The sequence below is a fragment of the Pinus tabuliformis genome, chromosome 9 (assembly GCF_031772625.1).
Source record: "Pinus tabuliformis cultivar Carrire ecotype Pingquan chromosome 9, CPIR1, whole genome shotgun sequence".
NCBI lineage: Eukaryota > Viridiplantae > Streptophyta > Pinopsida > Pinales > Pinaceae > Pinus > Pinus tabuliformis.
Window position 1 is genome coordinate 1,084,019,816 of NC_142307.1, and position 12,196 is coordinate 1,084,032,011.

Genomic DNA, 12,196 nt, shown 5'->3' on the forward strand with positions numbered 1-12,196 from the left:
TTGAATTTGAGGAGGTGCCCCAAAATGTGTGCTAAGTTGTCCTGTGAAAATCGCATCGATGAGAGGTGGCAACATATGTTGAGTCATATGAAGGGAACAATTGAGAGTCATAACTTGGATCTGTGGCTTGACAAGATACTGATAATATGACTCCTAGTTGGTCCTGGTCAATTTTGTAATTGCCTCCATTTAATTCTCCGCCTTTTCTTGCTAGCTTTTATACAAAGCATTTAAATCAGACATTTCTTTCAAATTTCCTTCATGAATGAGGTTGGTGGAAAACATGGTGTGATTCACTACCTTAATGATATTCTTTGATACCCTGGCTGCCCTTGTGACTACTAGCTCGACCTGTTTGATTATCGCATCCCAATCTATGAAGATAATATCTTTATCAGTTTCCTCAATCTCAAGTAGATTGGCTTTCCTTCCATCTTCTGTTTCCTTTCATTCAATGAACTCAGAGATTCAGGTGTTTAAATTGTTAAACTTGGTTCTCTGGTCGATTGCCTTATCTGTCATTTGGTCGCTAGTAGTCATATAGGGAGTAATGTGTCATATCATTTGGTAGAAATACTCTTGCTATTTCACTAGAAGGGAATTTAATTCCAGTGCCTCTTTAATAAACTCCTCAATAGTGGGAACATCCTTGTATCTTTCCATGGATTACTGCATTTCTTGGAGTTTAATGTTTTTGGTCGATATATCAGCTTCATGGCTTATTTTTAGGACCTCCATGTCTTGTTGCAATTATTGTGTGAGCTGCTCAGCTACTTGCTTGTTTACATTTTCTTTCTCTGCTTCGAGCTGCTACTCGAGCTTTTCATTCCTATCCTCTTTTTCCCTTAACAAAGTAGAGACTTCGGCAGCCTTGTCCATAGTGGTTGATGTATATGCTCCTATGAACTATGATTGTCTAGTCAAGTTCTTAGTTGGATTGGAAGGAGTGTACTTCCAAACAACGTCCATTGACTTGATTCTGAGTGGGAATTCGGGTGTATATACTCTTTTCCTTTTTCTATGCATTCTTACTACAACCTTGTGGAGAGGGCTATAGAAGACATCAAGCGGAGGTATTTCAGTTACTTTCAAAACAATTTCTGATGTGGGAAGAGCAAGGATAATTTCAGTATGCTGGGACATTGTTGCTTGTTCTTCCATAGGCTTGGAATTCTCACTGATAGACTTAGGCTTTGTGTCATTATGAACACGAAAAGGAGTTTTATATTCCACTGTTTCTTGGGTATTTGTCACTTTGGGAGTGCCTTGCAATTTTTTATTAAATTGATCCCACTCCTGCTCCAAACTACTGCCTCTAACCTCTAAACTGATTTTTGTAGTCAGGGTGCTCATCACTTGTTTCTCAGCTGACTTCTTGCTACAATCAGGTGTGTTATCTACGTCTTTGGGTTTTGCTTGTTTCTGTTGTCTTCTCAGTATTTACCTGAGAGTTTATTCGAGAACTAGGACCTTCACTATCAACAGTGACACTTGGTGTAGGCTTATCCTCGGGCTTTAACAAATTCATTGGGATCACTTCGAGCCTTTCATTTCTGAATTCCTAAAAGCTTTGAAAATATTCAGGTTTCAGATTTGCCTTTGCCCATTCAAATGCTTGTTTGAAGGATTCGACCGACTGTAACATGTCTTCAAAATAGTTATCGTCATGATTGTATGGCTTGAGATTTACTCCATTAGTGACATTATATGCCACTTTGTCTAGATCAAATTTCCTCTTAGGCAATGTATGAAGCCCGAGGGCTTCCATATATGCTAACTCTTTAGTAGCATGAACAAAATTTGTTAAAGCAAAAGAACCACACTTGACAAGGAAAGAGGGCCATAATGACTTCTTATCATCTTTGAGAACTTTAGTCAGGCCTTTTCCCACAATTTGGTAGGCAATCTTTGTTGCTAATAATTTATCAAAAACATATAAAGGAAGGAAATGTGGATCAACTGTGTTACCAAAAACCCTAATGTAAGTGAACCATTCTTCAATGAAATATTTAGCGATAGTAAACAAGTCTGTTGCGACTTCTTGGGAAAACCTATGGGCTTTCTTATTGAAAATTAGTTGATGTAGGTGCAACAAAACAACATGAAATATCCTATATAAGTGAGGTATATAATGCGACTCCCATATTTGTTTATGAATAATATGGATTGTTTAGGGGTCTTCTAAGGTCCATTTCTAACCCATGGTTGGAAATGTCGTCCAAAAGTAGATGGCATCCATAATGTAGGCACTAAAATAGAACAGAGGGAGGTTATCTAAAGAGGAGGCTTTCTCCTTTCAATATTTTATGAAGGTTGTGTCTAGGTTATCGGATAGGATGGAGGGCCAATTGATGATGTGGGAATTAACACAGGCATCAATTAGAAGAATCTATCTATGGAAAACTTAGTATTATTGGGTAACCCATATAATATACATAACATAGCTGCTACATAGTTGTAGGGGTTTTCCAAAGAGGCTATAGCATACATACCCGACTTGTCATATTTGAATTTGTTGTCCAATACTCTCCAACCCTGAATCAGCTTGAAGGGGTCTGGGTTCTTCTTTGTGAAGTTTGCCACAAATCTGTTGTCATAGATATCCTGAGGGTTAGGTATGTGGTACATTTTCTTCAAGTCATCTACTATGAATGACACTATGATCTCCATTCTTGAATTATTGAATTGCCTATCTTCAATGATGAGGTTTTCGATGACCCACCTAATCATATCTGTGTATGGAAGGAATTTAGCTCTTGCTCCTATCCTATGAAGGAAAGAGCAAGAAGCATCTCTGTATTGAAGTCCTGAAGGCCTTGTTGAGTGAGATGTTTCTCTCATGACAATGATTTTAGGACGTTTTTCCTCAAGCCTATTGTATATGACCTCCCAAGCTATTGCGGCTCTGGCAGCATCGCAAACTATATCAGAGAAAATAACAACCATATCGGTAAACTCCGATTCAACAATGGTCTGGTTTCTCTATTTCTACATCACCTTTCTTAGTGCCATATCTTTTGTAGCTTGCCTAAAATAGACAAGATATATCTGTGCAAACGATATCATGCAATTAAGACTAAAATCTTCTCTGAAATGACTTTGGATCGTGAGAAACGTTTAATGAGATACTCGATGTTAACTACCCATAACTTGGAAAATCATTATCCTTCCTCGAGCTGCTAAATATTTATTAACCTATAAATTCATTCATTTTGATATTTAAAATGTAATTATTTCACACGTTTTACCTCTCTTAATCGCACATCGCAATCTTTAAATCCATACAGTATAGCTCTACCAGATGCATAAATTGAAATGCGATTGTGAATATCGCAATATCGCATTTCGCAAAATGCTAATGGACATTCTAATGGCATAGCTAAGTTTCTTGCAATGTTTTCCAAGTGCGAAATGCGACTGCGAAATGACACAGTGCTATTTATCGGGTTATGGCAGCAGGATATTTAATCGTAGATCGTAATTTTTTGAAGGTGTTTTAAGATAGTCACACGGAAAAGTGCAATTTGCGATTTGCAGTGTGGATTTCGTCCTTAGTTCGTTTTGCAAGGTTTTGCTAGGTATTTTCTTAGAGTTAGGTATTATTATCCTAAGACTAAAAATTTAAAAGGGTCCCCATTTATAACTCTAACCTTAGCTATTGTTCTTTAGAAATGGGGTGGTTTTTTTGTAGTACAACAATTGACGATTCACATGGGAGAACCAGTTATCTCTGAGTAGTTTTTTGAAATTTATAAAAACTTTCAAAGTAATTAGAGTTATAAGAATAATTATTGCATGAGTTATAAGGTAAACAAGATTTCTTTGGAATCATCATTACTTGTTCACTCCACTTATTTAATCTTTACTCTTGTAATGATAAAAATATAAACATTTGCATAAGCCAATAATAAGATTTAAAGTAATATAGGAAGTGTCTTCTGCAAATTAGTTTTTTGATGTTTACTCATTTATCACAGATAGAGCCTCTACTACCAGCGGGCGTTCATAGCCTCAACAGGGTTATATTTTAACCAACAATGAGTAATTATCCCATATGTAGGAATTTTCAATTTTCAAAATGATATTAACTTTCTTTGACTCTCACTTGGACCTTGTCCCTTTTTTCCTTTTTGAATATAATATTTTTCTTTTTGGTTTCTTAAAAGACATTGTCTAGGCATGGTAACATAATAATGACAATCATTACTTAGAATTTCATTGAATTATGGCTCTGAGTGAAATGGGGAACCCGCCTTTCTTCTCGGCTCCCGTGGACAGAATAATGAGCAATAAGGTCAAGCGTGGCCTGCACATCACCAGAAGCCTGGTGGCGGTCGGGCTCGCCGTGGCTCTCAAGGAGAAACACAGCTGCATTGAATCACACAACGCATTCCTCGCCCTGTGCGAGTGGGTTCCGTGCCTCTATGTTAATCCCAGGGATGATATCTGCTCGGCTTATGATGCCTATTTCACCAACCAGCAGACGATGCCGGAAATCGGAGCCGACAGAAAAGCGAGCCTCGCAGTGCGGCATTCCACCGACGAATTAGTTCTATCCGCCGTTGGGGTCGAGTTGAAGGTTCTGCATCGCATTCCCTCCGCGAGGCTTACGGTTACTTTGGTTAGGGCGCCGGATTTCAAGAGGGTGCACAACCTTCATCAGTGGTGGGCGCTGAATCTCAGAACCCAGTGCACCGAATGTAGGATTAGCGGAGGACCGGAACACTTGAACTCGCCAAATTTGCATGGAGAGGAGAAATCCCTTCCCTATGCGCGGCAAGTGTTTGACGAAATACCCCTGGCAACTACCGCACTCTTCCACATGCAGCAGCAGTATTGCTAGGATCTGGAGCTGGCTCTGCAGTCCCGCAATCTCACTGTCGCAACCTCGACTCCTCATTCAGGCAGCCGAGATCCTATTCATCTCCAGCAAGTTCAGATTCAAATAATTCTTCTGACAGGCAAAACCCTGCTCCTTGGGGTCCAGCCGTCTTTCACAGTGCGCCATCTCTTAAAGATACTCGAACAGAGGCTGGGGATCCCTTCCTCCCTTCTGCGGCTCCTCTTTGCAGGTAAGCAGCTTGATAACAATCTGCCTCTTTCCTTTTATAATATTGAAAGAAATGTCATAGTGATCCTATCACTTCGACTAAGGGGAGGTGCAGTTGGGCAATCCTCTACCTCCAAAGGTTTTTCCTACAAAGATGCAGTACATGCACAACCTGCCAAGAAGTCTGCCCAATCTGTCGAGGCTCCCAAACCTTTCTTGGTGGACAAAATGGAGGAAACCCCTGCCATTGAAATCTCTCATCCATCTCTGGATGATCAATACCAGACATTTGCAGAAACAGCCCTCATTTGCAGATTTAATGGCCTATGGCCCCGCACGGCTGATCTATACCAGTGGATCCATTCCAATTGGACCAACAACTGCAAAGTCTTCCTCTGCTCGAAAGGCTTCTTTATTGTAGCCTTCGCCTTCAACGAAGATTACCAGAAAGCCTTAACGGGAGGCCCCTGGTTCTGGGGATCAGCTGGACTCTTCCTCTCCCCCTGGTTCCCAGACTTTGACCCCTCCACTGCGGTCATCACCAAGCTTCCTATCTGGGTTAGGCTTCCAAATATCCCTGCCCATCTATGGAATTTTGCTGTCTTTCAAGGAATCGGGGACACCCTAGGCCGGTTCCTGGCTACAAATACCTCGAAGGCGGAGAAAGGAATATATACCTTTGGCAGAATTTGTGCATAAATAGACATTAGTAAAGGGTTGCCAGATCAGATCATCCTCAAAGTCGGGGACTTCCATTGGATGCAAACTTTGGACTATGAGAACACAGCCTTCAGGTGTCGCCATTGCCATCAGACGGGGCATCTCCAGAACTCATGTGCATTGTTCTTCGACAAAAAGAAGAATATCACTCACAAATCCAAATCCAAGAGTTGGAAACCTTGTGATATACCCCCTTATGGATGACATAGAGTCCTCTAGCTCTGATGAGGAGGACATTGAAGTGGAAGAGGAGAATTTGGAGCAACCGAAGGACGCGCCCTTAGCTTGCGCCGAGGATCATTCTGCACCTCTGTTCTCGCAGAAACGTACACATGAGTCTTCGCCTTCTGATTCAGACAAGGAGTCTCCTCCTTTAGCACAAAACAATCTGCAAGTAGTTTTGGTCCAGCCAGATCAAAATGGTTGGGTCAAAGTCAGTAAAAATAAAGGTAAAAAATGTAGATTGGAAGATTCTGCCCATGCTGGGTAGACTCCCTAGACCAGCTCGATCCTTCTGTCCTCTCTGTCATCTTTTGCTTATGCCGTGGTTGCTCTTTGGGACCGAGGTTGATATCATATCATTTCCGGCTCCCTTGCTCTTTAGCTTCGCTTCTCTGAAAGCTCTGATTGTACCATATTTCTTTTCTTAATAGAATTAGTCTTATTCAGAAAAAAAAAAAAAAAAAAAAAAAAAAAAAAAAAAAAAAAAAAAAAAAAACATAATAATGACAATGCCATTCACTGGTTGTGACTAAACTAAACAAGCTGGCTCTTGATGAGAACCCTTGTCTTTTGATCGAGGAGATCATTAGCTATTGCCCTATTTGATATGAAGTATTGGTAATATCAGTTTAATCATTTCCCTATGAACATGGTAAACAAGCTTGTAATGAGACTTTTTATCTTCTAAGTTTTATATATTTCAAAATTACACTCTGAAAAAGGAATTTTTTATCAGATGGGGTGAATCATTGGTTCTTTTTAGAATTTTTTGTGATAATGATAGAGTTTTTTAAGATATCGATCTGCAAAAAGTCCTTATTAGGTTAAAGATTCTTTTCTTGACTAATAAGAAAACATTCATACTCTATTAACATAAGAGTTTGTTCATAGAATAAATGTTTTAAGAAAGATCAAGTTTTTCCAAAGAAATGAAGTTTACTTTAGTACTAAAATTCCCTAATTATTTCTTTTAACTCTTACTTATAAAAGCGAAAAATAGAAATATTATCAAAGATTTTATTTTGAAAAGCCAACAACAAATACTAGTTAACCATTATTTTCCTAAGAATGTTGAAAGAAATATGTTTTAAATTGGAAGAGGTTATCTATTAAGAAAAATATTTTTTCAAAATTTACCCATTAACGGGCAAAGAATCCTTCTTGCCTCACAAGTCTTGTAAAAGAAACGTTGATTGTCTAGTTTTTTCAATGATTTGAAAAGGGCCAAGCCATAGTCTTTGGAATTTGGTATGTCTACCTTTTTCCTCGTGTGCTTTGTCTGATTTCAAAATCAAGTCACCTACTTCAAGAGTTTTTTGACTGGAAGAAGTTGTATCAAAAGAAGTTTTGACAAATTGATGATGGAAGTGGGTTGCTTAAGCCTTTTCTCATTCTTCTTCAAGCTTGAAAATCTAAAACTGTCTAGCCTAGAGAGAAGAAGAAGTGTTTTCATCAATGAATTGTACTAGGGAAAGAGATTGGATTGCTATTTTTGTAGGAAAAAGACCTTCTTTTCCATAAACTAAATCAAAAGGAGAAGAACCAATAGAGGATTTCTGAGTAATTTTGTCTGCCCATAGAGCAAATGTTAATGCTTTGTGCCAATTCATGTGATTTTGATCAATAATCCTTTCAATAATTTGATGAGGTTCTTATTTGTTGATTTTGCTAATCCATTACCTTGCGGATAATAATTGGTTGAATATTTCAACTTGAAACATCACTTTAGAGAAAATTCTACCATTGTATTTCCAGAAAAGTAAGATTCATTGTCAAACATTCAAGCTGAGGGTAAGCCAAACCTGGTAATTATGTACTGGTCAATGAACTCTGTGATGCTTTCTATATTAGCTATCTTTAATGGGACAACTTCTACCCACTTTTTAAAATAATCAGTAGCTATAAGGATGTACCTATGCTATTTGGAAGAGTTAGGAACAATCTCACCAATTACGTCTAATCCCCATTGTTCGAATGTTTGTTGGATGTTAACTGGTTGTAAAGGGAATGCTAGATTTCTTTCTCTTCTAGCTGTGGTTTGAAAAGTTTTACATTTTCTTGCATATTCATGTGCATATTTAAATACCATTGACCAATAATATCCTTCATGTAGGATTTATTGAGTTGTGGTATTTCCCCAGAAATGTCCTCCACCTGGTTCATCATATAATTAATGCATGACCTTTTTGGATTCAGGTTTCGCCAGGCATATTAGCAATACTGAATTATAGTTTTTTCTAAAAAATACATCATTGACTAGTTCATACTGATTTGTTTTCAATCTTAAATCTCACTTTGTTTTATAATTAATATGCATAGGAGCATATCCATTTTTTAGATAAAATTTCAAATCAGCATATTGTGATTGCACATCATTGAGGCTTACCTCTGATATTTGCACTTCATTAAGTTGATCTTCTCCTGGTTGTAACTAGGAAGCTCCTGTTAACATCCTGCAAAAATCTTGGCCCTTGACAATTTTAACTGGCCGGATTTCTAGATCATATCCTTGAAGCGCAGTAAGCCAATTAGCTCTTTTCTACCCTGCTTCTCTTTGGATTAGTAATTGTCTTACTGCAAGATAGGGTACAATTATCTTTGTATGGGCTTTAATAAGAAAAGGTATGAAATGTTTCAAAGTCATAAAAACAACAAATGATTGTTTCGCGATAGCTGAATAATTTAATTCGACACCTTGAAAGTTAGAACTGAAAAAAAGGATGGGTGCCTCAATATTTTCATCGTTTAGTTGTGTCAGAATTGTTGCATATGATGTATCGGATGAAAAGGTATATAATACAAAATCTTTGAGAAAGTCAAAGGTTTTCAATGAAGGAGCATTAATAATGGCTTTTTTAATCAACCTAAATGACTCTCTTTCATCCTTGTTCCATCTAAAAACTGCATTTTTTCTTATCATTGCTTGAAGGGGTAGGACGATTTGTGAAAAATATGGAACAAATCTTTTTACAAAATTTATTTGGCCTAGGAATGATTGCATGGTTTTTTTGTTGTGTGGGAGGGGAATCTTTTCGATCTCTTGGACTCTATCAGGATCAATGTAAATTCCTTTCTTGGACACTATAAACCCAAGGAGTTTTCCTTCTGGTAAAGAAAAATAATATTTTTTGGGATTTAAGGAAATGCCATATTTCTTGCATCTTTCAAAAATGTGCTTTAGGTCGCTTAAATGATTGTTCCTATCCTTAGAATAGACTGTGATGTCATCCAAGTAAATAACAACTGATTTATTAATTAGAAATTTGAATGCAATTTCCATAGCATGTTGAAATGTGGCACTAGCATTAATGAGTCCAAAAGGCACCTTCTGATAGGCATATGTTCCCCACTTGGTCTTGAATGTTGCATTTAATCTGTCATCTGGATGCACAATAAATTGATTATATCTTGAGAATCCATCTAGAAAAGACATTAATTCGGAACCTACAACTAATTGCAATATTTGTTCCATAGTAGGCAAGGGAAAATTATCTTTTTAACAAGGTTTATTCAGGTTTCTAAAATCAATACAAATCTTAATATCACCGTTCTTTCCCCTTACGAGCACCATATTCGATACCCACTTAGAATGTCTAATAGGGAAGATTATTTTGGCCTTTGGAAGCTTGTTCAATTTATATTTGATTTGACTCTCAAGGTTTGGGTGAATTTTGCAAAGCGTCTATTGAACTGGATTTTAATTTGGACTCACGGGTATGGTATGTTGAATTACAGAGGTATCGTAAGTCTTGAGATCTACGTAATCCCAAGAAAAGATACCTTTGTATGTTTCTAATAACCTAATGAATGATATTCTTTCTTTAGATGATATGTTAAGACCTAGGTTGGCATTTTGAGGTTTCTTAGTTGAACCTGGGTTTACTACTTCAAATCTCAAAGTAGAACTTTTAGTTTTGGAGTTGGTAATCTTCTTGAACCCATCCTTTAGATCATAGAGATCTTCCTCCTTAACTATAGACTTTGGGATTGGATTTTGATCATGATTATCTTTGATTTTTAGATCATGCTCCTATTCATCTATGATCTGTTCTTCATACGACCCTTCTGATGTAAGAAAATTAACTATATCTGAATCGTTGCTAAATACTCTCCAATTTGTTACATTATCGGGAATAGATGGCCTAAATATTAACTCCATTGAAAATCTATCCAGACTAAATTCTTCTGAGGGTATAAGCCTAGATGCCACATTAGCAAGTAAGTAAGCACTTGCGTTTTACAGTCTAGGGTTTGAATAAATGTTGAAAGAAGAAAAATGAGAAGTCAAATTCTGGGCTAACGATTGATAATGATTAAGGTGCCCAAAGACATAATGAATTGTATTTCTAACCTATTTCACAATTATTTCAGAATCACCATAGACTTGTAGATATTTGACATGAAGACCGATGGCCTTATATAGTCCTTAGATCAGTGCTTCATATTCAGTGATATTATTAGTGCACTGGAATTCAAGTCTGCAGGCTAGCATGGTTTTCTCTCCTTGTAGATTGATCAAAATCATCCTGCACCTATGCCTTATTCAGATTTAGAACCGTCAAAATAGAAAGTCTAGAACAGATAATTATTTGAAACTTTATCTACTAAATTTATACATTTGGAAGCATTTGTTTGTGAGAAATTTTCGATTTGAGAAACTACAACGCTATCTGGAAAGGGAGACCTCTGAGAATTAAAGGATCCCAAAAATGACTCGGCTGAGTAATTTCCAATGATATTATTGATGAAGGCAATAGGTTTGTTGCTTCCCTCAAGGTCAGTGGCTGTATATTTCATGAATTTCTCTCAGTCTACCATGATTTGGTTGGGTTTACCATTATGTGGCAACCAAATGTGAGACCAATCAGTTGCGAAATAACGATGAAACTTTTCAGACCAATCCCTACTCAAAATCATACCATAAAATTAAGGGATATCAACCACCAAAATATCAATTATTTGTGAAACTTTTGGATTAGAGGAAATCCTAATTGAAGCTAATGCTATCTCTCCAAGCACCTCTACTTTTGTCCTATCTAACTGAACTATGTGTACTGCAGATTTTTGAGGGGTAATGTTCAATTTGGTACACACAACTCTTGGCATTATATTTGAGGAGGCTCCTGAATCAACAAGGCAGTTATGAACATTCCTATTAAAAATTTCATAAGTGAGTAGAAATGGAGGAATATGAGAAAGAGAACTATCACCAATTAGAACTAGATCTGAAGGATCTAGTTTGTTTGAGGATGAGGGAGGTTTTCCCATATCGTAGGTAGCTTGAGTAACTACAATAGATGGCAGAGGAGATACAGGAACTTCTTTTAACTCTCTTAATAGGATTTTTTGTTTCTTCTTGAGTTTAGTGAGCTCATGTAATGAGATGTTTGCTCTAGTCTTTTTCATGTCTTCAACTATATTGTATTCCATTGTATTTGAGATTACCAATGTTTTTGAGGCATTTGGGGAATCTAGAGGAATAGGATCGATTTGGCTAGTCTTAGATTTCTTAGCTATTGTTTTCTCCTTTGCAAAAGTAGAAGTTTTTTGTTTCTGATTTGTGATAGACATGTCAGGAGAGCTTTTACTTCATGTAGTCACTATAATTTCTTGTGCCTCTTCTTCAGTTGGGATGGTGAAATCCAACATTCCATTTAATTCATTTTCTTATTATGTTTTAGCTTCCTCTTCATTTTCTGAATCTTCTTCTTCTTCTTGAATAAACTTAACATTTGAAGTGGTATTTGGGGGTTGCGATGCAGAAGAAGGGTTGCTTTTGAATGAGAAAAAGGTTTCTTGGGAGCATAGGATTCTGCAACCTATTTTTTGATTTCGACCATTTCATTAGATATTGTTTTTAACACTTTCTGAAGGCCTTCAAGATAGAAAAGGGTACTTTAAAGATTTCTTCTTAGATTCATCCTTAAATGTTACCTTCTTTGACTTCCTTTCGTCTGCTTGTAATCTCCTTTCCAAAGATATAATTCTTCTTTCTACAGGCAAGGCTTCTTTCATGTTTTCTACAAGAGTAGCCTTATTGTCTCTATCTACAAAAATTGCAATATTAGAAGGAAGGGATGATATATACCATTCTATTTGTACATCTACAATAGGTTTAGAGGAAGTTCGGATTTTATTTAGCAATTTGTTAAATCTGGAGTTGAAATATTTGATCTTTTCATTTGATTGGCTTTCAAATTAGAA

General features: G+C 37.0%; 1 protein-coding gene across 1 annotated transcript; it reads left to right on the forward strand.

Annotated features, from left to right (window-relative positions):
* Positions 1 to 4,225: 4,225 nt before the first annotated feature.
* LOC149152478 (GDSL esterase/lipase At4g10955-like) lies at positions 4,226 to 4,843 on the forward strand. The gene has a single exon (XM_089443490.1). It carries the CDS (start codon positions 4,226 to 4,228, stop codon positions 4,841 to 4,843), a length of 618 nt encoding a protein of 205 aa, XP_089299616.1.
* Positions 4,844 to 12,196: the final 7,353 nt, after the last annotated feature.

Bases quoted from the DNA above. Each gene is read 5' to 3' on its own strand.
- LOC149152478 (XM_089443490.1), top strand. From the start codon at position 4,226: ATGGCTCTGAGTGAAATGGGGAACCCGCCTTTCTTCTCGGCTCCCGTG.